Source organism: Pristis pectinata, chromosome 20, assembly GCF_009764475.1.
Source record: "Pristis pectinata isolate sPriPec2 chromosome 20, sPriPec2.1.pri, whole genome shotgun sequence".
NCBI lineage: Eukaryota > Metazoa > Chordata > Chondrichthyes > Rhinopristiformes > Pristidae > Pristis > Pristis pectinata.
The window spans coordinates 2811326-2837297 of record NC_067424.1 but is presented as its reverse complement, the minus strand read 5'-3'; the positions used below and the strand labels follow the sequence as shown (position 1 = coordinate 2837297).

The 25972-nt window shown below is 45.7% G+C and overlaps 2 protein-coding genes across 2 annotated transcripts in view; one reads left to right on the top strand and one right to left on the bottom strand.

The window, feature by feature from the left end:
• Nucleotides 1-5345, bottom strand: part of eif2d (eukaryotic translation initiation factor 2D) — a 38843-nt gene extending 33498 nt beyond the window's left edge. The window contains exon 1 of the mRNA XM_052034791.1: nt 5138-5345. Within this exon, the coding sequence (XP_051890751.1) occupies nt 5138-5193 (56 nt within the window). The 5' untranslated portion in view covers nt 5194-5345. The remainder of the gene's footprint in view (nt 1-5137) is intronic.
• Nucleotides 5346-9984: 4639 nt separating this feature from the next.
• Nucleotides 9985-24569, top strand: LOC127580957 (dual specificity tyrosine-phosphorylation-regulated kinase 2-like). Its single transcript, XM_052034960.1, has 3 exons — nt 9985-10222; nt 16329-16444; nt 22836-24569. Exons 1-3 carry the CDS (start codon nt 10126-10128, stop codon nt 24405-24407), a joined length of 1785 nt encoding a protein of 594 aa, XP_051890920.1. The 5' UTR covers nt 9985-10125; the 3' UTR covers nt 24408-24569.
• Nucleotides 24570-25972: the final 1403 nt, after the last annotated feature.

Sequence of the window (25972 nt, the reverse complement as noted above, 5' to 3'; positions counted from 1 at the left end):
GACAAAACACCGTGGAGACTGAAAAATCTGAGAGTAAAAATTGAAGAGATATTTATCTATTAGTCACATGTACATCAAAGCACACAGTGAAATGCATCTTTCTGCATTACTGAGAATGTGCTGGGGGTAGCCCGCAAGTGTTACCACTCTTCCAGCACCAACATAGCATGCCCACAACTCCTAACCTGTACGTCTTTGGAATGTGGGAGGAAACTGGAGCACCCGGAGGAAACCCACGCAGACACGGGGAGAACGTACAAACTCCTTAAAGACAGCGGCTGACACACTCATCAGGTTAGGAGGTTCAGCAGAGGGGGGAAACAAAGTTAGGATGATAACCTTTCACCAGAACTATTTACTTACCATATATAACCAAACTGCACTGCGACATTTTGATTGTGATATAATACAGTCTTGTAAATTTTACACAAAATGTTGTTGGAAAAAAAATCTGAAACTTTGTTACAGTAAGAAAAGCAAAAATGCAGAGGCATTTTATTTTTAGTTTACTGGTTATGAAAGGCACTGCCAAGGCTGGTATTTTTCATTCGCCCTCAATTGACCATAGGCTATTTAGGGCAGCTAATAGTCAACCACATTTGTGACTGGTGTCATGGAAAGGCTGCACCAAGCAAGAAAGGCAGAGTACCTTCTGAAAAAGATGACAGTTAACCACAGGCCTTGTTGCACCAGTAGTCTCACAGGCACCATTGCTGAGACTACTGCTTTTGTTTCAAATTTATTTAATTATTGAATTTAAAGTCTACATCTGGCTTAACTCAAGCTCAATAGACTCGACCCCAAACTAAAATATGGCAGATGCTGGAAATACCAAAGTGGATCAGTCAGTATCTGTGAAGGATAATATTTGAAAAGTGAAAAGTAAGAAAACAGATGATGAGAGTAAAATAATGCAAGTACATAAAGAGGAGTTCAGATCCTGGGCCTCCCACAACCCAACAATGTGCCAGTTGCTAGGTTAATTGACAACTACAAATTGCCCCTGATGCTTAGGTTGGTGGTAGGAGAATCTGTGGGGAGTTGATGGGATGTGTGAAGAATAGAGTATGGGGAAAATTAGTGGGGAATGGGATTGATCTGTGAGCCAGCATAGACGATCAGCTGAAATGGGCTTCTTCTATGTCTTAAGGAAAAATGGAAATGTTACCTCTGTTTTACTCTCCACAGATACTGCCTGACTCGCTGGGTATTTTCATTATTTTGTTTTTTATTAGTTTGAACAAATAATAAAGGTAAATAAAGAAACAGCAGAGAGCTTGGGCATCTATTATGTATTTGTCAGAATCAGATTTATTATCACTGACTTATATAGAACATAGAACAGTACAACACAGAACAGGCCCTTCGGCCCACAATGTTGTGCCGACATAGCTATTCCCTCCTACCTACAGAATGCTCATATCCCTCCATTTTCCTCTCATTCATGTGCCCATCCAAGCCCCTCTTAAAAGCCCCCGGTGAGTTTGCCTCCACCACCCTATCAGGCAACGCATTCCAAGCATTCACCACTCACTCAGCAAAAAATGTACCCTTCACGTCTGTTCTGAACCTACCCCCTCTCACCTTAAATGCATGCCCTCTGGTATTGGATCGCTCAATAATGGGAAAAAGATATTGCATGTCCGCCCTATCAATGCCCCTCATAATTTTATACATTTCCAACAGATCACCCCTCAGCCTCTGTAGCTCCAGAGAAAAGAGCCCAAGTTTGTCCAGCCTCTCCTGATAGCACATGCCCTCTAATCCAGGCAGCATCCTAGTAAACCTCCTCTGCACCCTCTCTAAAGCCTCGACATCCTTTTTGGAGTGAGGTGACCAGAACTGCACGCAATACTCTAAATGCGGCCCAACCAGTGCTCTATAGAGATGCATCATAACTTCTTGACTCCTATACTCGATACCACGATTAATAAATATAAGCATTCCATACGCCTTCTTAACCACCCTGTCTACCTGTGTAGTCACTTTCAATGAGTTATGGACTTGCACCCCAAGGTCTCTCTGCTCTTCAACACTGTTAAGGGTCTTGCCCTTAAGAGTACACTGCCTCTTGACATTAGTATACGAAATTTGTTGTTTTGAGGCAGCAGTACAGTGCAAAGAGACAAAATGTACTATAAATTACAAAAATTAATAAATAGTGCAAAAAAAAATGAGGTAGTGTTCATGGACCATTCAGTAACCTGATGGCAGAGGAAGAGAAGCTGCTTCTGAAGTGTGGGTCTTCAGGCTCATGGAAGGCAACACTATAAAAGCATTCCAGTAATCCTAAAGAATCTGGGGCCAAAAGAGAGGGAAGAAGTTAAAATGAGCACCATCACCAAAGAAATGTACTGGCAAACTAATGGGGCTAAAGGCTTACAATTTCCTGGGTTTCGTGGCCTATTATCCTAGGGAATTTTTTTAAAAATTGGCATTAATAACATTAGATGAATTGGATACGATTTTCCAAAAATTCCCAAAATTCTGGAAGGGACCCAGTGATGAGAAAACCAGAAGAGTAACAGCAGGAAACTCTAGGCCACTTAGGCTAACATCTGTCATTAAGAAAGTCCTAGAATCCAATGGAAATAGAAGCAGAACATTCAGAAGACCATAACACAATCAGACGCAATATAGTTTCATGAAAAGGGAATCATTTTAGTTCTTTGATGATGGACTAAGTAATATTCCAAGGGGGGATTGATAGTGTAGACACCAAGGAGGGATCTAAATTGCCCTTCTGGGCAAGGAATCTCATCTAATGCATTAGGTGCTCCGGGCCTCCTCTACATCAGCAAGACCAAGCAGAGGTTACGTGACTGGTTACTGTAATGGATATTCCTAGCTCCCAGTAGCATGCCATTTCAACTCATCTTTCCATTTCCACACTGACCTGCTATCCTTGGCCTTCTGCACTGCCAGGGTGAGGCCCAACACAAACTAGAACGGCACCTCATATTTCATCTGAGTAGCCTTCAATCCAATGGTATGAACATTGAATTTTCTAAATTTCTGGTAACCTTTACCTCCTACGTTCTTCCCTCTTTCTCCTTCCAATCCATTTGTTGTCCTCCCATTTTTGTTCCCTTTGACATACCGCCCTCCAGCCCCCCCATCACCCACTTTTGTTCCCCTCCTGGTTCCATCCACCTTCTACCCACACACGTCACCCACCAGATCCCCTCCCCATCTGCCCTTCACCTCTCTCCAAATGGTTCCCATTATCACCTTCCATACTTATCAGATTCCAGCACTGGTAGCCTTTGTGTCCCTGCTCATCACCCTCCAGCAGCTGTCTCCACCTTCACCTACCTGCCCACTATACCTCACCCCACCCCCCCATCTCACCTTTCCCCCCGTTTCCTCTTTATAGCAGCTAGCTTCCCTCTCCACACTCAGTACTGATGCAATTGTCCTGAAACTTGGACAATTCGATTCCCCTCCTTGGCGAAAGGCGCACTTTGGTCTGCCTGAAACTTGTTGGTTTCAGTGAGATGTCCATAAGAGAACGCTGCCGACTGTTACATTCCAGGCTGCAGGAATGCATGCTGAGGGATGCACTGAAATTTGGTGCAGCCAACGCAAAGTCTCTGGGGAAGGACAACAGTCTAAGGCTCCTTGGCTCCTGGACCTGGAGGGGCTGAGTCCAATAGCAAAGCCCCTAAAGCAACAGAAGGATGCATCACCTCAGGGTGCCAAATGCGGTAATGGTGTTATGTACCAAACAAAAATGTCCTCTACCTTAAATACACCCACTGACTTGTTCATATGGTGAATCCTGTTCCAATTCTTAATGTTTCAGGTTGATGGCTTTGAACCTGAAACATGATGTTTCTCTCTAGTTGTAGCTTGACCCGAGCATCTACATAGAACAGTACAGCACTGGACAGGCCATTCAGCCAACGATGTTGTGCTGATCTTGATGCCAATTTATACTAAATGCCCTCCTCCTGTGTATCACCCATATCCCTCCATATATCTAAAAGCCTCAAACTCCACCAAACTGCCTGCTTCCACTACTATTCCTGATAACTCATTACAGGCACCTACCACTCTGTACAAAAAACTTGCCCATCACATCGCCTTTATACTTCCCCCCTCTAAGCTTAAAAGCACGTCCTCTGGTGTTCAACATTTCTACCCTGGAGAAAAGATTCTGGCTGTCTATCCTATCTGTGACTCTCATAATTTTAAAAACCTCTATCAGGTCTCCCCTCAAGCCTCCAGAGAAAATAACCCAAGGCTGTCCAACCTTCCCTCACAGCACCTACTCTCTAATCCAGGCAGCATCCTGGGGAACCTCCTGCACCCTCCCCGCTGTCTCCAGTTCTCGGTGCTGTTTAACCCTCTGGCAGCAGGGTGTGGCACCGGACTCTGCGTTCCCCTCGCCCCTGGGGAACGTCCTGCACCCTCCCCGCTGTCCCCAGTTCTCAGTGCCGTTGAACCCTCCAACAGTGGAGGGTTGTCTTGGTGAAGCAGCCGGCATAATCAAAGACCCCACCCACCCGGGACATTCTCTCTTCTCTCCTTATCCATCGGGTAGAAGATACAGGTGCCTGAGGGCACGTCCCACCAGGCTCAAGGACAGCTTCTACCCCACTGTGATAAGACTATTGAACGGTTCCCTTATACAAGGAGATGGACCCTGACCTCACGATCTACCTTGTTGTGACCTTGCACCTTATTGCACTGCACTTTCTCTGTAGCTGTGACCCTTTACTCTGTACTGTTATTGTTTTTACCTGTACTACATCAATGCACTCTGTACTAACTCAATGTAACTGCACTGTGTAATGAATTGACCTGTACGATCGGTTTGCAAGACAAGTTTTTCACTGCACCTCGGTACAAGTGACAATAATAAACCAATCCCAATAAACCGATACCAATACCCTCGCCCCCGGGGAAGGGCCGGACCGGTTCCCCGGGAGAGCCCGGGGTCTCTGCGGAGACCCGGAGGCGGGAGGGCCGCCTGCCAGCCCGCCCGGGCCGGGCCGGGCCAGACCAGACCGGAGCCCCGCTGACGCCTGAATGCGGCATTCTGACGGCGGCGGCCGGCGGGTCGGCCGGGGCGGGAGGGCAGGCGAGGGCGGCGCCTCCCCCGGCCGGCCGGGCCGCAGCACCATGAGCTCACCTGTCCGATCCCTTCATCGCGCTGTTGGACTTGACGCGGAAACCCTTGGCGAACATCGTCTCCCGGTGCGTCTCCCGCCCCCGCTGACCGGCCGCGGCCCTCACGTTAATCGTCCCACTTCACCCGCCGACCCGCCATCTTCTGTCCCACCCTCCCAGCTCCGGGTGGAACACCGAGCGCACCCACCCAAACGTTCCTACCCAGACCCAGAGGGCTAGATTGTACAAAGGTTTTAAGGAGAGTCTTGAGTGAATACAAAATAGTTAAGGGATTAGGTTAAGATTGGGAATTGGGGTATAATGTGGGAAGTGTGAAATTGTTTATTTTCGTTGGAATATTTTTGAGAAAAAAGGCATATGAGCTAAATGGTGATATGGCAGAGGGATCTGGATGTACTGGTGTATAATTCACAGAAGGCTGGTAATGTATGTATTGGTTTTGGTATTGGTTTATTATTGTCACTTGTACCGAGGTACAGATCAATTCATTACACAGTGCAGTTACATTGGGTTATTACAGAGTGCATTGAGGTAGTACAGGTAAAATCAATAACAGTACAGAGATGTGCAGCATGTATTAGGAAAGTTAACAGAATATTTTTGTTTATTGCTAGGGAAATTGAATACCAGATTAGGGTGGTTATGCTTCAGCTATGTCCTTCTTCGCTTGGGATTAAGGATGCCTTACTTCCATTCCAGTGTCATACATAAAACTTACAAACAGTACAGCACAGGAACAGGCCCCTTGACCACCATGTCTGATTTGGCAGATGAATGTGTGGCTGAGAAATTGGGGCAGGGGTTCAGATTTGTGGATCATTGGGATCTCTTCTGGGGAAGGTATGACCTGTACAAAAGGGACGGATTACACCCGAACTGTAGGGGGACTAATATCCTTGTGGACAGGTTTGCCAGAACTGTTGAAGAGGGTTTAATCTAGTTTGGCAGGGGGGTGGGAATCCAAGTGATAAGTCAGGATGGGGCAGTTGGTGTACAAGTTGATGCAGTGTGTAGAGAGACTGTGAGGAAGGATAAGCAGTTAATTGGGCAAAATTGCAGTCAGTTGGGTGGGTTGAAGTGTGTCTATTTTAATGCAAGAAGTATCAGGATCAAGGGTGATAAAATTAGACCATTGGTCAGTACATGGAACTATGATGTTGTGCCCATTACAGAGACTTGGTTGTCACAAGGGCAGGAATGGCTGCTGGATGTTCCAGGATTTAGATGTTTAAAAAAGGGACAGGGAGGGAGATAAAAGAGGTGGGGAGTGGCTTTGCTAATCAGGGATAGTATCACAGCTGCAGAAAGGAAAGACATCCTCGAGGGATCGTCTACTGAGTCAGTGTGGGTGGAAGTCAGAAACAGGAAGGGAGCAATCACTCTATTAGGAGTATTCTACAGACCCCCCCCCCCCCCCAATAGCAACAGAGGCACTGAGGAACAGGTCGGGAGGCAGATTTTGGAAAGGTGCAAAAATAACAGGGTTGTTGTCATGGGTGATTTCAACTTCCCTAATATTGATTGGCACCTCCTTAGTTCAAAAGGTTTGGATGGGGCGGAATTTGTTAGGTGTGTCCAGGAAGGCTTACCCATAGAAGGCAGTGGCTGGTTGTAGGTGGAGCGTATTCTGCCTGGAGGTCGGTGACCAGTGGTGTTCTGCAGGGATCTGTTCTGAACCCCTGCTCTTTGATTTTTTTTATATAAATGATTTGGATGATGAAGTGGAAGGGTGGGTTAGTAAGTGTACAGATGACACGAAGGTTGGTGGTGTTGTGGATAGTGCAGAAGGTTGTTGAGGGTTACAAGGGACATTGGTAGGATGCAAAGCTGGGCTAAAAGTGGTAGATGGAGTTCGACCTGGAAAAGTATGAAGTGATTCACTTTGGAAGGTGGAATTGGAAGGCAGAATACAGGGTTATTGGCAGGATTCTAAGCAGTGTGGAGGAACGGAGGAATCTTGAGGTCCAAGTCCATAGATCCCTCACAAGTTGCCACACAAGTTGATGGGGTTGTTAAGGTGTATGGAGTGTTGGCCTTCATTAGTCAGGGTATTGAGTTCAAGAGCCGTGAGGTAATGTTGCAGCTCTATAAAACCCTGGTTAGACCACACTTAGAATATTGTGTTCAGTTCTGGTCGCCTCACTATAGGAAGGATGTGGAAGCTTTAGACAGGGTGCAGAGGAGATTTACCAGGATGCTGCCTGGATCGGAGAGCATGTCTTATGACGATAGGTTGAGTGAGCTAGGGCTTTTCTCTTTGGAGAGAAGGAGGATGAGAGGTGACCTGATAGAGGTGTACAAGATGATAAGAGGCACAGATCGAATGGACAGCCAGAGACTTTTTTCCAGGGTCGAAATGATTAATTTTAATTTTAAGGTAATTGGAGAAAAGTACGGGGGGGGATCAGATGTAAGGTGTGTAGGGTGCTGGTAGAGGCAGATACATTTGGGACAATTAAGAAACGCATGGATAATAGAAAAATGGAGGGGTATGTGGGAGGGAAGGGTTAGATTGATCTTAGAGTAGGTTAAAAAGTTGGCACAACATTGTGGGCTGAATGGCCTGTACTATGCTGTAATGTTCTATGTTCACCAATTTGCCAAGGCTGCTGTGTGCTCCTGATGCAAGAACTCGAGGACCTCGATACTATCCTGAATGCTCCTCCACTTTGAGTGGTAATGATTCAAGGATCTCCTGGCATCAGTCAGGAAAATGCATTTCTTCGATGCCTATCCTCCAATCTGCTTCAGGAGTTTGATGTTGATCTGCTAACATAGTGTCTGAAGATCTGTTGGCCTGGGAAAGGACATAAGTTTGCTGGTCCTTCAAGTGAATATGAAAGATTTAGCAGGGAAATATTGATGGTATTTCTCCAGTGCTTTGAGAGGTCTGACATAGCTAGTCCAGGTCTCAGATGCTTTTGGAGGACTGGGATCACTGGTGCCTGGTATATCCCAAGGTTTGTGTTGGATCTGAGGTATTTTTCTTCAAATCTAATAGTGTGCAAAATTGTCTTCAAATGAAGAAGGGGTATGGAATGGGAGACCATTGAACCAGGTTAATTAAATCCTCTTTTAAAGTAATTTTTTCACTTGTTTAATATATCTGTTAAAAGTTCTGGGAAGTAGGATATATTGTTTAAAGAAAAAAATGATAAGCATGTAAAGCATTAATTTATTGTACCTTTGTATACTTTTGAGAAGTAGAGGGAAGTATGTTGGTGAATGAGGAGTAAAAGTTGTGGTGGGAGGGGGAAACCATAGAACCATACAGCACAAAACAGGCCCTTCGGCCCACCATGTTGTGCCGTCCATCAGACCACCCTCACACTACCTAACCCCTTCCTCCCGCATATCCCTCTATCTCACATTCCTCCATATGCCTATCCAACAAGCTCTTGAACCTGTTCAATGTATCTGCCTCCACCACCACCCCAGGCAGTGCATTCCATGCACCAACCACTCTCTGGGTGAAAAACCTCCCTCTGACATCTCCCCTGAACCTCCCACCCATAACCTTAAAGCCATGACCTCTCGTCTCGAGCATTGGTGCCCTGGGAAGGAGGCGCTGACTGTCTACTCTATCTATTCCTCTCAATATTTTATATACCTCTATCATGTCTCCTCTCATCCTCCTCCTTTCCAGTGAATAAAGCCCCAGCACCTTAAGCCTCTCCTCATATTCAATACTCTCCAATCCAGGCAGCATCCTGGTAAATCTCCTCTGCACCCTCTCCAATGCCTCCACATCCTTCCTATAATGAGGCGACCAGAACCGAACACAGTACTCCAAGTGTGGCCTAACTAGAGCTTTGTAAAGCTGCATCATCACCTCGCGGCTCTTAAACTCAATCCCACGACTTATGAAAGCCAACATCCCATTGGCCTTCTTAACTGCTCTTTCCACCTGTGAGGCAACTTTCAATGAACTGTGGATATGAAACCCCAGATCCCTCTGCTCCTCCACACTGCCAAGTACCTTGCCATTTACCCAGTACTCTGCCCTGGAGTTTGTCCTTCCAAAGTGTACCACCTCACACTTCTCCAGATTGAACTCCATCTGCCACTTGTCAGCCCAGCTCTGCATCCTATCAATATCCCTCTGTAAGCTCCGACAGCCCTCCACACTATCCACAACACCGCCGATCTTAGTGTCGTCCGCAAACTTACTAACCCAGCCCTCCACCCCCTCATCTAAGTCATCTATAAATATCACAAAAAGTAGAGGTCCCAGAACCGATCCCTGCGGGACACCACTAGTCACTGTGATGAGCTATAACAGGCAAAAGAGAAGATGAGATGGTATAAGAGGCCAAAGAGGGCCAGGTCTGAGTGACAGTGGAGCAGAGAATTGAGAAACCATTCAGCTGGAAGCTTGGATCACCCTTGCAGACTGAATTGAGTGACAAGTTCACACGGGCACTTTCCATCGCAAAACTGGGAAAGAAACACGTTACGTGGAATATTGTGGTCATTGTAAAGTCAAAGGTCTGCCTGGTATTTAACTGAGAAATGATGTTGAAGATCAATAATTGAGCGACTTCCTATAGAGGCATTTAAATCTACCATGGATTAGATTGAGCATTTTTTAAAAATTGGAACAGTGACCTCTCTTCACACGCACTTTCTTGAGCATAAAGCACTTTGGGACCACCTGTGGTTGAGGAAGCCCTGCAGAAATGTAAGTATTTCCAAAGGCTGGACCAACGTGGACCAAATGGTGAAGCCATTGTCTGGGACCTGGGCGCCTCCTTGCAGTGACGGTCCTCCCGCCGACAGAGGGCGGCGTGAGCGGAGGAGCGGCCGGCGGTCGGGGCCGCGCTCTCCATGGGCTTGGTGGCGGGAGCGCGCAGCGAGGCAGCGCGGGGGCGAGTAACGGACGGACGGCCGGAGCGGAGCTGAGGGGCGGCCCCGGGCCCCGGACCCCGGACCCCGGACTCCGGACTCCCGGCGAGCCTGCGCCACCCGGCCCAGCCCCGGGAGCAGCGGATGGGAGTTGACGGCGGTCGGGCGGGCGATGGGCAGCGGCCGGAGGCGGCGGAGTGCTCCCCGGCAGCGATGCTGAGCAGGAAGGCGGCGGCCGCGGGTACGGGCTGGGGAGGCCGCTGGGTGGGGATGGGGTGGAGGGGAAGGGGTAGGGGGCTGAATGGGGGATGGGATGGCATGGGTGGGGGATGGGTTGGAGGGGAAGGGTGGGCGGTGGTGGGGGATGGGGTGGGGAGGGTTGTAGGGTACGGGGTGAGTGGGATGGGGAGGAAGGCATGGGTGGGGGATGGGGATGGGTGAGGGATGGGTTGAAGGGGTAGGGGGCTGAATGGGGATGGGATGACATGGGTGGGGGATGGGTTGAAGGGGTAGGGGGCTGAATGGGGGATGGGATGGCATGGGTGGGGGATGGGTTGAAGGGGTAGGGGGCTGAATGGGGGATGGGATGGCATGGGTGGGGGAGGATGGCGGGTGAGGGTAGGGGGCTGAATGGGGGATGGGATGGCATGGGTGGGGGATGGGTTGAAGGGGTAGGGGGCTGAATGGGGGATGGGATGGGATGGCATGGGTGGGGGATGGGTTGGAGGGGAAGGGTGGGCGGTGGTGGGGGGGGTTGTAGGGTACGGGGTGAGTGGGATGGGGAGGAAGGCATGGGTGGGGGATGGGGATGGGTGAGGGATGGGTTGAAGGGGTAGGGGGCTGAATGGGGATGGGATGACATGGGTGGGGGATGGGTTGAAGGGGTAGGGGGCTGAATGGGGGATGGGATGGCATGGGTGGGGGATGGGTTGAAGGGGTAGGGGGCTGAATGGGGGATGGGATGGCATGGGTGGGGGAGGATGGCGGGTGAGGGATGGGTTGGAGGGGAAGTGGTAGGGGGCTGAATGGGGGATGGGATGGCATGGGTGGGGGATGGGTTGAAGGGGTAGGGGGCTGAATGGGGGATGGGATGGGATGGCATGGGTGGGGGATGGGTTGGAGGGGAAGGGTGGGCGGTGGTGGGGGGGGTTGTAGGGTACGGGGTGAGTGGGATGGGGAGGAAGGCATGGGTGGGGGATGGGGATGGGTGAGGGATGGGTTGGAGGGGAAGGGGTAGGGGGCTGAATGGGGGATGGGATGGCATGGGTGGGGGATGGGTTGAAGGGGTAGGGGGCTGAATGGGGGATGGGATGGCATGGGTGGGGGATGGGTTGGAGGGGAAGGGGTAGGGGGCTGAATGGGGGATGGGATGGCATGGGTGGGGGAGGATGGTGGGTGAGGGATGGGTTGGAGGGGAAGGGGTAGGGGGCTGAATGGGGGATGGGATGTCATGGGTGGGGATGGGTTGGAGGAGAAAGGGTAGGGGGCTGAATGGGGGATGAGATGGCATGGATGGGGGATGGGTGGTGAGTGGGGGATGGGGAGGATGGCATGGGTGGGGATGGGGTGGTAAGGGGTGAGTGGGATGGGGAGGAAGACATGGGTGAGGGATGGGTTGAAGGGGTAGGGGGCTGAATGGGGGATGGGATGGCATGGGTGGGGGATGGGTTGGAGGGAAAGGGGTAGGGGGCTGAATGGGGGATGGGATGGCATGGGTGGGGGATGGGTTGGGGAAGGGGTAGGGGGCTGAATGGGGGATGGGATGGCATGGGTGGGGGATGGGTTGGAGGGGAAGGGGTAGGGGGCTGAATGGGGGATGGCATGGGTGGGGGAGGATGGTGGGTGAGGGATGGGTTGGAGGGGAAGGGGTAGGGGGCTGAATGGGGGATGGGATGGCATGGGTGGGGGGCTGAATGGGGGATGGGATGGCATGGGTGGGGGAGGATGGTGGGTGAGGGATGGGTTGGAGGGGAAGGGGTAGGGGGCTGAATGGGGGATGGGATGGCATGGGTGGGGGATGGGTTGGAGGAGAAAGGGTAGGGGGCTGAATGGGGGATGAGATGGCATGGGTGGGGGATGGGTTGGAGGAGAAAGGGTAGGGGGCTGAATGGGGGATGAGATGGCATGGATGGGGGATGGGTGGTGAGTGGGGGATGGGGAGGATGGCATGGGTGGGGATGGGGTGGTAAGGGGTGAGTGGGATGGGGAGGAAGACATGGGTGAGGGATGGGTTGAAGGGGTAGGGGGCTGAATGGGGGATGGGATGGCATGGGTGGGGGATGGGGTCTGGAGGGGAAGGGTGGGCGGTGAGTAGCATGGATGGGTGGGAGATGGTATGGGAAGGGGTGGAGGGTAAGGGGTGAGTGGGATGGGGAGGATGGCGTGGGTGGGGGATGGGTTGGAGGGTAAGGGGTGGGCGGTGATGAGGGGTAGGGGAGAATGGGGGGAAGGGTGGTAGGTGGGGGAGGGGTGGAGGGAGAGGTGGCGAGTAGTTTGTGCAGTGCGGGTGGTGGGGGGTTTGCTGTGTGAGATGGGGTTGGCACTGTGTATGTGTGCCCACTAGTGTCAGTAGTGCTGTTGATGTGTATGTGGGTGGTGATCTGGGTGTTCTTCCCAGGCTGTGTTTTCTATTTTCAGTTTCTTTCCCTAAATCTGGTTAGATTTTTACCACCCAATATTTCTGTATTGTTTTGCTGAGATACTTCTGCATTGGTTATCAGTGTGCTTGAGACTTGGCTCTAATGGTTTGGCTCCATTGGAATCCTTTCAATGTGGTTTTAAAATCCATTATTCATATTTTTCTTTGATTGGTGTTGGCTTTATTCCATTTAATATTTCCCTTTAATATGTTCCATTTTTTTTGTTAACTTGTTTTTAGCTCTTTTAAAAATTACCCCCTTGGATTTCCTGCTCAAGACTTCCTGTCTTAAAATTGCTCTTAATCTTTGGTTATTTTAGTAGAATTGAGCACTCCACACACCTATAATTGCTCCCATCTGTTGCCCAGATGGGCACTGTTTTCAAATGCCCTAATTTTAAAATTCTCATCTTTTAACTTGCTCTGTTGCTCCATCATTTCTTTTTCTTTTCCACCTCTTCCAGCCTTAATCCTGTTCTGGATTTCTGCACTACATCATTTTGGGTCTCTTCACTCACTCCACCTTTGGTTGTGTATGCTTTGGTATTGGTTATTATTGTTGCTTGTACCGAGGTACAATGAAAGCTTTGTCTTGCATACGGATCGTACAGGTCAATTCATTTACACTTTGGCCCTAAGCATAGGAATTCCTGACATTCTTGGGCCTTGTACCTTTCTCCTCTAAAGTGCTCTTTAAAATTTACCTCTGATCATCGTCCTTGTACTATTCTGTGATGGTCCAGTTAACTTAAACGGGCCCTTCAGCCCACCATGTCCAGGCACCATCAAGCACCCACTTACACTCATCCTACATTAATCCTTTAGTTGTTCTCCCCACATACTCCTCAACTCTTCCAAGGTTCCACCATTCATCTGCACAGTAATGGCAATTCACGGTAGCCAATTAACTTACCAACCCACACATCTTTGGGATATGTGAGGAAACCAGTACACCTGGAGGGAACCCACGTGGTCACAGATGATGTGCAAATTCTGCACAAACCGCACTTGAGGTCAGGACTGAACCTGCATATCTTGTGCTATGTGGCAACATCACATGCCACCCCAGTTCTTTGAGATATTTCATAATCCAGTGCATTGAATAGTAAAATTTCCCTTTAGTGAATTCACTTTGAATGTTATAATATTAACTTGAATGTTGAAGTGTCTTTGGATAATCCTACAAAAATAGACTTATTCTCTGCTTATGGCAGTGAATACCAAGTAGTCCGTAATTGAAATGTTTTACTTTGTTTTGCAGTTGTTGTCTCTTAACATAACCTTTTGTTGTCAAAAGTTGCTAGCGTCATTCTGTTATGTGATGTCTTCAACTGATTTCTCAGTCTTGATCATACTTTTTAAATGCTGGCAACAAGAATGGGCATTGATAATTATTTTTCCAAAGGTGATCAATTGAATTTTGTCTGTTAAACCAACTGTTTAGATTTTACATGTTTCTAAGTTTGGAACATGATTCTTGATCCCTTTTTGAAAATAAAGGTAGAATCCATTGACTGATGACACTATGTGGTTATGACATAAACAATTGTGAATATTTCTATGGTTGCCAGTCCATGTCGACGCTGTGTATGTGCTGTCAGTGCCTAGTGGTGCATCTGAAAGCTTTGGGAAATGATTTGCTTAATGCATAGTGGATGAAAACACTCACTGTCACAGATTCTTTGAGCGCAGGTAATACATGTTGCTGGGGCTCAAGGGGATGTTCCTGGGACTCTGGCGATTGAGTTATGCGGAGGGGTTGAGCAGGTTGGGACTTGCTTCATTGGGTGCAGGAGACTGAGGGGTGACCTTATAGAGGTGTATAAAATCATGAGGGCCATAGATAGGGTGAATGCATGCAGTCTTTTTCCCAGGATTGGGGAATTAAGAGCTAGTTTAAGGTGAGGGGGGGACTTAATAGGAACCTAAGGGGCAACTTTTTCACCCAGAGGGTGGTCAGTATATGGAAGGAGCTGCCAGAGGAAGTGGTTGAGACCAGTACATTGACAACATTTAAAAGGCATTTGGACGGGTACATGGGCAGGAAAGGTTTAGAGGGATATGGGCCAAACATGGGCAAATGGGACTAGCTTGGTTGGCATGAACCACTCTGTCCGAAGGGCCTGTTTGTGCTGTATGACTCTGAACAGAATTGGAATCTAAGATTGACTGTTTGACTGAACTATGACTGCGATAGTATAACTGTTTCTTCAGTCACCTGGTGTAATAGTATCGTTGCAAGTTTTTTTGGAATATGTGACCCTTGATCAGCCCAGTGAACAAAGACTTGCTTCATGAAATCTGTAATACGCTGATTGCACCCTTATAAACTAATAACTTTACACATTGACCTTCCACCATTGTTGCTCAACTTCATGTGTTTGCGTCACCCAGAAATGGCAGAAATTTCAACCTACAGAAAGAAATGTAACCTCGGGATTCAACTTTCACAGAAGACCAGAATTACTTGCGCTCTTCTGTTCGTATCTATGATTCTAACTAATTGTACAATGGAATTCTGCTTCTGATTTCTTTTTTCCAAATTTCAGAGGCAAGACCAGCTTCTTTTTCAAATCTTACTTCATTCATTGCTGTCATGCTTCTACCTGGAACATCTTGGTTCAGTAAAAGCTGTAAACTTGCAATACCGCAGGGTCTTTCATGTCCTGAAGTGCTTTAGAACTAGTGGATTGCTTCTGTTGTCACTGTTGTCATGTAGGAAATGTGACAGCTACTCTCTGCACAGCAACTTTCCACGAAGAGCAGTATGATGAGGGCAAGATAACTTGCTTAATGACAGGTTGAGTGGTAAGTGTTGGTCAGGGTACTTTTCAATTTGTGCCTTGGGATCTTTTACATCCACTTGAGAGATGAGACCCCAGCTGAAATACTCATCTGAAAGCTGTCACCTCCTGACATTGCAGTTCATCCTTAATATTGTACTGTAATGCCAGCCTAGATTTTCCCACTTCGTGGGAGTTGGGTGCAAAGCTTTTTAACACTGTATACACTGTAACACTGTATACCAAGTAAATTATAGCTGTAACACAATTATAAAAATCTTTTTACAACATGTAGAAACAGCAACATATAGCTAAACCAGTGCTGTTTCTACATTGAAGTAACTAGAGTAACACCAATTCGCTTTTTCCATTACCTTTTATTGTTTTATTTCTTGGAAGAGTGTATTGAAGTGAATCCTAAATGTCATTATTGACCTGCTTCCTAAGCTAATTCCCATTCTCGTCACAGTTTGTACTCTGACCTCTACTTTTAAGCTTTGGTGATTGGGTGAAATAGAGTACAAGTAGCTGCAGCTCTGCAGACTCGAGTATAAGACACCACCAATTCAAAAGAATATCCTTTTCTTTTTCTGTAAAGTTCATAGAGTGGAGCAGTTAGTTTGTCCTTTTTGGACCCTCTCAAAGAAGGGAGAGCAGAGCAGCTGTTGATCCAGAGAAAGAGGAAACAACAAAATTGATTTACTGTTGAGAATTTTACTATTCTTTTTCGACTGGCTAATGTCTGGAATTCCTGAAAGGTGCGCATTTATTTAGGAAAGCAGAGTATAAATTATTGCACATTTTAAGAAGCCACTTGTCTTCCTCACTGAAAGGCTTTCTAAATGAAAAATCTGATTTTCTGCAAAAATTACAATGTACCTCTTGTATTTTTTATTTACTAGTAATGGTGTCCTTTCTATTTGCAGCCCGATTTGGGGATGACTTGTTTGACTCTTGTTTGCATGTAGACCAGGCTGAAGTCCAAACTTCAAGCACAGACAAAGGAAGCCCTGTGGGATTACCATCTCTTAATAGCTTAACGGTAAGCACGTGAACAATGTGTGCTAGAGCACTGTAAAACAATGCCATCTTACAATTATTTTGTAAGGTTCAACAGACTTATAAACTTGACTGAGCAACAGAGTAAGTAGATTCAGATGCAGAGGATTCTATAGATTACTAAGTAGCACAGAGTATGTTAGCGTAGTGGTTAGCGTAACGCTATTACAGTGCCAGCAACCCAGGTTCAATACCCGACGCTATGCAAGGAGTTTGTACGTTCTCCCTGTGTCTACATGAGTTTCTTCCAGGTGCTCCGGTTTCCTCCCACATTCCAAAGGTACACGCTAGGAGCTGTGGGCATCGAAACACACAGTGAAATGCATCTTTTGCGTAGAGTGTTCTGGGGGCAGCCCACAAGTGTCACCACACTTCCGGTGCCAACATAGCATGCCCACAACTTCCTAACCTGTACATCTTTGGAATGTGGGAGGAAACTGGAGCACCCGGAGGAAACCCACGCAGACACGGGAAAAGGTACAAACAGACAGTGGCTGGAACTTAACCCGGGTCGCTGGTCCTGTAATAGTGTTATGCTAACCACTACACTACTGTGCCTGCCCTCCCTCAAAATCTATTCCCTCAGTCCCTTTCAATGAAATCAACTCTTATTTTAAACTCACTTGGTTCTGGGTCAGAGTAGGTTTTGAGATGTCGCACTGTTATAAATTTCTCACTCTGTTATGGCAATAGTTAACCAGTTTAACTCTGGCTCATTGATATCAGTTATAAAATATCACTCGAGGAACACGCTCGTACCACAGGTTGAGGGGCTGCCCCTGGTGATCTAGGGGGATCCTTTCACCATTGTACCCACTCCTCTTCAACAGAAAATGAAGCAAGTTATTTCAGTTACTTTCATGTGTTGCAGATGGTTCATTGTGAACATTTGGTCAGAAATTGGGTAGAGTGGTTTAGTTATTGGACTGATGACAGAGAAACATGTTCAAAATTTACCATGACACTGGGGTGGGGGGGCAGTGATCTATTTATTCCTGCCATAATAGTATAAACCTCTTATCATGCCACCTCTCAGCTTGCTTTGCTACAGGGAAAACAGACCCAGCCAATTGAGTCTCTCCTTATAACTCAAGCCCTCCAGTCCTGGCAATATCCTTGTGAATCTTTACTTCAACCTCTCTCTAATTTAATAACATCTCTCCTGTAGTGTGGTGACCAGGACTGCACACAGTACTCCAAATGCAGCCTAATCAATATTTTGTACAACTGTAACATCACGTGCCAACCCCTATAATCAATGCCTTGGGCAATGAGGGCCATATGCCTTCACCATGCTGGCTACCTGTGCTATCACTTTCAGGGAACAGTGTACTTGCACCCCAAGGTTTCTCTGTTCAACAACACTCCCCAGGCCTTTCCATTCACTGTCCTGCCTTGGTTTAACTTCCCAAACTTTGTACTTGTTAGAGTTAGATTCCATGTACCATTCCCTTGCCCATTTTCCTAGTTGATCTAGATCTTGCTGTAATCATGGGCAACTTTATTTACTGTCCACTGTACTGTCAATTTTGGTAACTGCAAACTTGTTCACAATGAAAAACCAAATTTACTAATCAATCCATCAGCATTCTCGTCCAAATAATTATGACAAGCAGGTTTTATGCCAGATTGTCATAAAAGCCCCACGTAGTTGACTGTGGTCTGATAGGGAAGGATGTCTGGCATTCTTCCCTGGACTCTCCTTTATTATGCCAGACCCACAGCAACGTGATTGTCCTGGGAATAAGCTATAAATAAGGGCGTCTGGTTGATGGGTTTATGGGGGCAAGTAGGGAGGGAGAACGTGATTCCTTATTCTTAAAAACTATGAAATCAGGACTTATTAGAGAGTTAGGATACAAAAGAATGTAGAAGTTGTGAAATACAGGGCTATAGGACATGCCCAGCAGGTCAGTATGTGTTGACAGAGAGAAGAGTTGAGCCAGTGTCGTAGATGGATGACCTGGCCTGTTGTCATCCAGAGAGAAAGCAAGTTACCTGAAGTTGCAGAGTTCAGTGAATTTGGAAGGGTGTAATGTTCTCTGATGGAAGATGACACCAAGATTGGTGGAGTTGTGAACAGTGTAAAGGACTATCAAAGAACACACCAGGATATAGATCAGTTACTGATGTGGGCAGAGAAGTAGCAGATGGAGCTTAATCTGGGCAAGTGTGAGGTGTTGCACTTTAGTTCAAATGAAAGGAGAAAGTGTACAGTTAATGGTAGGCTCCTTATTAGCGTTGAAGTACAGAAGGATCTTGGGGTCCAGGTCCATAGTTCACTGAAAGTGGCTATGCAAGTGGATAAGGTGGTAAAGAAAGCGTCTGGGATGCTTGCCTTCATTGGTAGGGGTGTTGAGTATAAGAGTAAGGAAGTCATGCTGCAGCTGTATAAAACTCTAGTCAGCCCACACTTGGAGTATTGTGTGCAGTTCCAATTGCCCCATTATAGGAAGGATATGGAGACTGGAAAGGGTGCAGAAGAGGTTTACTTGGGTTGTTCTCCCTAAATGCTCGAGGCTGAGGGGAGACTTGATAGAGGTTTTAAAATTATGAGAGACATAACTAGGGTAGATGGTCAGAATGTCAAATACCAGAGGACATGCTTTTAAAGTTTTTTTTGGGGGGGCAGGAGATAGAGTATAAAGGTAACATGAGGGGCAAGTTTTTTACGCGGAGAGTGGTAGGTGCCTGGAATGGATACCAATGGAAGCAGGCAGTTTGGTGGAGTTTAAGACGTTTTAGATAGACACATGAATATGAAGGGAATGGAGGGGTATGGATTGGCATTAAGGTCGGCACATCATGGGCCAAATGGCCTGTCCAAATGCTGTATTGTTCTATGAAGTGCTGTTCCTCAGACTTGCATTGGGTCTCGTTAGAACAGCGCAGGAGGCCACGGTGGGTTAGAGTGGGATGGATAACTAAAGTGGCAGGAAGTGGGAAGCTGGGGGTGGTTACTCTAGACTGAATTTTGGTGCTCCACAGATCAGTCACTCAATCCACATATCATTTCTCCAGTCTAGAATAGACAATGTTATGAACATTGAATGCAGTATACTAAATTGGAAGAAACGCAAGTAAGTTGCTGCTTCACCTGGAAGCACTTGCTTGGGTCCCTGGATGGTGGGAGAGGAAGAAGTGAAAGGGTTTATGGCAAGGAAAGTAACTTTGGGGGTGAAAACAAGATGCCACTGTAGAGAGCAGAGTGAAACTCCTATTTCACTTTATCTTTTTAACCCATTTTAAAGTTGATTCTCCTCTGCTACCATAATGACGCTCAGCTGAGGGTGTTATGATGTAAATAGCTGTTAAATCTCGTAATTCTCTTGTTTTTCTGAGGTATCATTGAAATGATCTCGGGGACTTTATTTATGAAGGGATGCAGTGCTTTGCTATAACATTAATGTGATTTTTGACATACTTTAAACTGTAATCCAGTCCCAAGTGTGGGTCTCTGCTATATGTATTAAGCAAATTATTAGTATAAAGGACATTTTACAGACTAGCAGGGGCCCATAACTATTGTGCTGCTTTGTTAAGTCATCAAATAATATATTCATTTTGGCTATAATTGGACAACTAAATTATTGCACTGGTGTTTGGTGTGCCTCACTGGTTGGTTTCCAGTTTGTCCTACAATTATGGGCTATCCTGTGTACTTGTTCTGGTAGTATTTTAGCAAAAGATGATATCAGCAAGGCCTGTGGCAGATGTGTAGTCTAAATGGACTCAGGAGTTTGCTATGAAAGGAATGTACAGTGTACTCTGCTAACTGTTGGCTGACTAGAGGAGTTTCTTTGCTTGAAAATGTCTACAGCTTTTTTTTTGAAACCTATTGTTGACTATTAGTTCCACGGAAGTGGCATTCATGGGGAATTTTCTGTTTGGTATCAAGAAAATTGAAAATTTGAACAATATTAATTTTTGTATATTCAAAACATCTGGGCTTTCAGCTTTAAAATCAGTGAATGATTTGAGTTAAAATACAATTTTTCTGGGCTTTCAGCTTTAAAATCAGTGAATGATTTGAGTTAAAATACAATTTTTGAATATTATGGCTTGGAAAATGATGAAACCCCCTGGGTATTCCCCACAATTTCTCATACCCATGCCTGCTTCCCCTGTACAGAGCTCCTGGGCAGGAGCAGAAAGCCTGAATCTGCTGGCCAAGTTCGGCTAGTAATTTCTTATCTGTGCCCCAAAGTTATACTGATGATGCAGATTGGCACAGCAACAACTTGTTGAAATCTCCTGCACTTACCCTGGGGATTACACCTGCTGAATATGTGCCAGGCTGTGTGGCAAGTCCATTCATTTGAAAAGATGAGAACAGCTCTGAGGGGCAAGGATAAGTAAAGTAATTTCCAGTTTTGGAATTACTTCAGTTTGCCTTAATATTTTTAATTGTTTAAGATGTATTTGACTAAAATAGCTTTTACCATTTTAATTGTTTACTTGGTTTTTAAGTTTTTGAATGCTTCTGAATGCCATGGAGATACAAAACCAACAATGTGACAGGTTTGACAGCTGTTGGCATGGCTCCACTGGCTGTCGAGATTTTTTCAACTGTGTAGGCAGGGTTGCTACGCCTGTCCTAACTTGCTCCAAATCCTATTTGCCCTTTGCGCTTGTCCTTGATGATCGACTGGCTACTGTGCAAGAGAATTTATAATCACTGAGAGCGTCCTGAATCTTTAATTACCAAGTAGTGATGGGTGTTCAGAATTTGCATGAGGTGTATTTATCCAAGTTATATTCATGATTCCAATAAAATTAGTGCATGATCCTAAAAGGGAGTCTAGTGAGAATGTAACTAGCTACTTTTTTTAACAATGCCTCCCTCCCTTCTCAAAAGACAGGAAATTATAGGCCGGATAGCCTGACTTCAGTGGTTGGTAAGATTTTAGAGTCCACCACTAAGGATGGGGTTTCAGGGTACTTGGAAGCACATGTTAAAATAGGCCAAAGTCAACCTGGTTTCCTTAAGGGGAGATCCTACCTGACATCTCTGTTGGAATTCTTTGAGGAAGTAATAGGCAGGATAGATAAAGGAGAGTCAGTGGATGTTGTTTACTTGGATTTTCAGGCCTTTAAAATGGTGCTGCACATGAGGATGCTAAACAAGATAGGAGTCCGTGGTATTGCAGGAAAGGTACTAGCATAAATAGAGGATTGGCTGACTGGCAGAAGGTAACAAGTGGGAATAAAGGGGGGGTTTCTGGTTGGCTGCCAGTGACTATTGGTGTTCCGCAGGGGTCGGTGTTGGGTCTGCTACTTTTCTTGTTATATGTTAATGATCTGGATGACGGAATTGATGGCTTTGTGGCCAAGTTTGCAGATGATACAAAGATAGGTGGAGGAGTAGGTAGTGTTGAAACAGGGAGTCTGCAGAAGGACTTGGACAGGTTGGGAGAATGGGCAAAGAAATGGCAGATGGAATATAGCATAGGGAAGTGTACGGTCATGCACTTTGGTAGAAGGAATAAAGGCGCAGACTATTTTCTAAATGGTGCGAATTCAGAAATCAGAGGTACAAAGGGATTTGAGAGTCCTAGCGCAGGATTCCCTAAAGGTTAATTTGCAGGTTGAGTTGATTAGTGAGGAAGGCAAATGCAATATCAGCATTCATTTTGAGAGGACTAGAATATAAAAGCAAGGGTGTAATGCTGAGGCTTTATAAGGCATTGGTCAGACCACATTTGGAGTATTGTGAACAGTTTTGGGCCCCATATCTAAGGAAGGATGTGCTGGCTCTGGAGAGGGTCCAGAGGAGGTTTACGAGAATGATCCTAGGGATGAAAGGGTTAACGTATGAGGTGCATTTGACTGGGCCTGTACTTGCTGGAGTTTAGAAGGATTGGGGGGGGGGGGGGGGGGGGGGTGGTGGTGGCGGGTGGAATCTTACTGAAACCTACTGAATATTGAAAGGCCTGGATAGAGTGGACGTGGAGAGGATGTTTCCAGTAGTGGGAGAGTCCAGGACCAGAGGGCACTGCCTCAGAATAGAAGGACTTCCCTTTAGAACAGAGATGAAGAGAAATTTCTTTAGCCAGAGGGTGGTGAATCTGTGGAATTCATTGCCACAGACGGCTGTGGAGGCCAAGTCATTGGGTATATTTAAAGTGAAGGTTGATGGATTCTTGATTAGTAAGGGTGTCAAAGGTTACGGGAAGAAGGCAGGAGAATGGGGTTGAGGGGGAAAAAATCAGCTGTGTTCAAATGGTGGAGCAGACACGATGGGCCAAATTGCCTAATTCTGCTCCTCTGTCTTATGGTCCAAAAGGTGCAATGATTTATAGTTGTGCTATTTTAGCTATTGTTGCTTGCGTTTGTTCAGACAAAATGAGTCCTCTCTTTTGCACAAATTTTAGATTGGCAAGAGTACAATGAGAGACCATCTGCCAGCTACATGTCGGACTCAGGTCAAGGTGCAACATTTGTTTGAAGATGCTGGAAACAGGCGAAGTAATGCAACTTTGCACCATTCGGAATCCCGTACTTGTAGACCAGTGCTACCGTCGCTTAAAGATAAGTGCCTGGATAGTTCAGCTTTGTCTAAATCAGACGGCATTTTACTGAAATCAAAAAATGCTATATCACCGACCCAAGCCATGAAACTGCACATGCACAAGCTGACTTCCTTTGAACATCAGGAAATTTTCAACTATCCTGAAATTTACTTCATGGGTTTAAATGCAAAAAAGCGGCAAGGTGTTGTAGGTGGATCAAACAACTGTGGCTATGATGATGATCATGCAGCTTACATTCTTCTTCCTCACGACCATATAGCATATAGATATGAAATACTTAAAGTTATCGGGAAGGGAAGCTTTGGGCAGGTGGCAAAGGTATATGACCATAAAACACGGCAGCACCTTGCATTGAAGATGGTGCGAAATGAGAAGCGGTTCCATCGGCAAGCGGCAGAGGAGATCCGAATCCTGGAGCACTTGAGGAAGCAGGACAAGAACCTGCAGATGAACATTATCCACATGCTGGAGAACTTCACTTTCCGCAACCACACCTGCATGACCTTTGAACTGCTAAGCATGAACCTGTATGAACTGATTAAACGAAACAAGTTTCAGGGATTCAGCCTTCAGCTGGTACGAAAATTTGCCCATTCCATCCTTCAGTGCCTGGAAGCCTTGCACAAGAATCGAATAATTCATTGTGATTTGAAGCCAGAGAATATTTTACTAAAACAACAAGGCCGTAGTGGTATCAAAGTGATTGATTTTGGGTCCAGCTGCTATGAGCATCAGCGTGTCTTCACGTATATCCAGTCACGGTTTTATCGAGCTCCTGAGGTTATCCTTGGCTCACGTTATGGTATGCCCATTGACATGTGGAGTTTCGGTTGTATCCTTGCTGAACTATTGACTGGGTACCCTCTCTTTCCAGGAGAAGATGAAGGTGATCAGTTGGCTTGTATCTTAGAACTTTTAGGGTTACCACCTCAAAGGATGTTGGATCACTGCAAGCGAGCCAAGAACTTCTTCAACTCCAAGAATCAACCTCGCTATTGCACTATCACCACACTTCCAGACAGCACAGTGGTTCTGAATGGTGGTCGTTCTAGAAGAGGTAAGGTGCGAGGGCCACCAGGTAGCAAGGCCTGGGTGGTAGCCTTGAAGGGTTGTGATGATGCACAATTCATCAGCTTCCTGAAGAAATGTTTGGAGTGGGAGCCATCATGTCGCCTAACACCTTCCCAGGCTTTGAGGCAGCCGTGGCTAACGAGACGTTTACCCAAAGCGTCCACTGTGGAAAAGCCAACTCCAGTGAAATGTACACCAGATGGTTCCTTGCCTGGAATTATTTCCAAGTTGCCCTCAACTATTGGCCCATCTGGCAAACTAAGGACCAATTTGGTACAAGTGGCTGATTCAAATGGAAATAGTATACCTCTACGTACTGTGCTTCCAAAATTAGTTAGCTAATGCTATGGTGTGCTGCAAATTAAACCCAAGAACATGTGTCAATTGAAAAAGTTTCTTTATATAGGTCTTTTTCCGGGCAAAATGTTTAGCAGATATTCATTATGTATTTCAACTCTGAAGGTCATTTCCAAGTTGCATTAAAGTGCATAAAATTATTCTTTATCCATTTGACCCTCAAGACTATTGTAGTTTTTAATATTAAAGTATGATACCCCTAGTACATTGAGAACAATATGAAGCAAGTTTCTTTTTCCTGAAATCTGGCTTGATTTTTGTTCTGAATATCTAAGCAGGTTTGACAATGATATGCAATAGTGAGTCAAGACTTGTTCTTTATCAGGCCCCACTCAAGACTGCTATCAAACCACGCCCTAAAGATCTTAGCTGTTATAACTTAAAAGATCCATTGCCCTTTCTACAGTACAGCTCTGTTTGATAATGCAAGAGCAATAAATCACACCCACACTCCTACTCTCATACCTCAGTATGACTTTGGTCAAAGTGTTAGGCTTGATGTGCTGCTGCTAACGTCATCTTCATTCACTAATTGGACTTGAAACATTTGGCTGCTGGTAAATAAGAGATTTCCTGAGCACACTCACATGCGGTTCAGTATATATCACCAAGATAATCACACTGTATAACTTACGCAATTCACTTATGGATCGGTATGATAATCACTTCTGTTTCACTCTTGACTGGTAAAATCTTAAAATATCTGGTCATCCCCTTAATATAGGGCAAGCTTTTAGCCGACTATGAACAACTCCAGTAGAAATCTGATGACATAGCTTCTGAAAGAAACCAGGACTTAGACTCGTTTTAGGTGAGGGTTTACTCCAGAGTGTGGTAGACACGTTCTTCTGATTCCTTCAGCTTGGATATTTCAAGCTTGCTGGTTTGTTGCTTGTCCTACATCATGTTCATCTTGTCTCCTGTTTTAAATTTCTTGATAAAATGTATTTTAGAGAATTGAATGAAGTTTGGAAAATTGGGCAACTTTAAATTGAGTTGGTTAGACCAGTCAAGTTCTAGTTTTTTTTGTGAAAAATAATTTTTTAAATGTGCCTCCAGGATGCACAGGGGTTTATCATCTGAACTTTTATAATTATCTAAATACCATTTTAAATCTTTGGAAATTTGGTCTCATTGATGTTGATGAGGATTAATTGCAACTGTTAGTAAGCAAGCCAGAACAACAATAGTGTACAGTCGAACCTCCCATTGTAGTAACTGTTTCAGGTAATAGCATTGAAGCTTATTGCTTGCCTGACCTTGTAAAGTTATTGGTAAATGGCAAGTTAGAATCTCTACGGTTGCAAAGTTACTGATACCAGTACATTAACATAATAATGGTGTTAGCTTTTAACATATCTAGACAGTGCAATAGTGCCAAGTAAAAACAAATAGTGCACTTTTTAACCTTTGAGAAATGAAAACTCACAACTAGAACCTTATTTAAAAAGTGTTAAATCATTTTTTTGTTGTGTATGGGGTAAATCCAGTATCCCAGTCTTTCACCAGCTCTCGGTAGGTTGTAAATTTCGGACTAATGTCAGGACAGC

Bases quoted from the DNA above. Each gene is read 5' to 3' on its own strand.
- LOC127580957 (XM_052034960.1), top strand. From the start codon at position 10,126: ATGGGAGTTGACGGCGGTCGGGCGGGCGATGGGCAGCGGCCGGAGGCG. The intron at 10,223-16,328 runs GTACGGGCTGGG...TTCTATTTGCAG, and splicing joins CAGGAAGGCGGCGGCCGCGG to CCCGATTTGGGGATGACTTG. The intron at 16,445-22,835 runs GTAAGCACGTGA...CACAAATTTTAG, and splicing joins CATCTCTTAATAGCTTAACG to ATTGGCAAGAGTACAATGAG.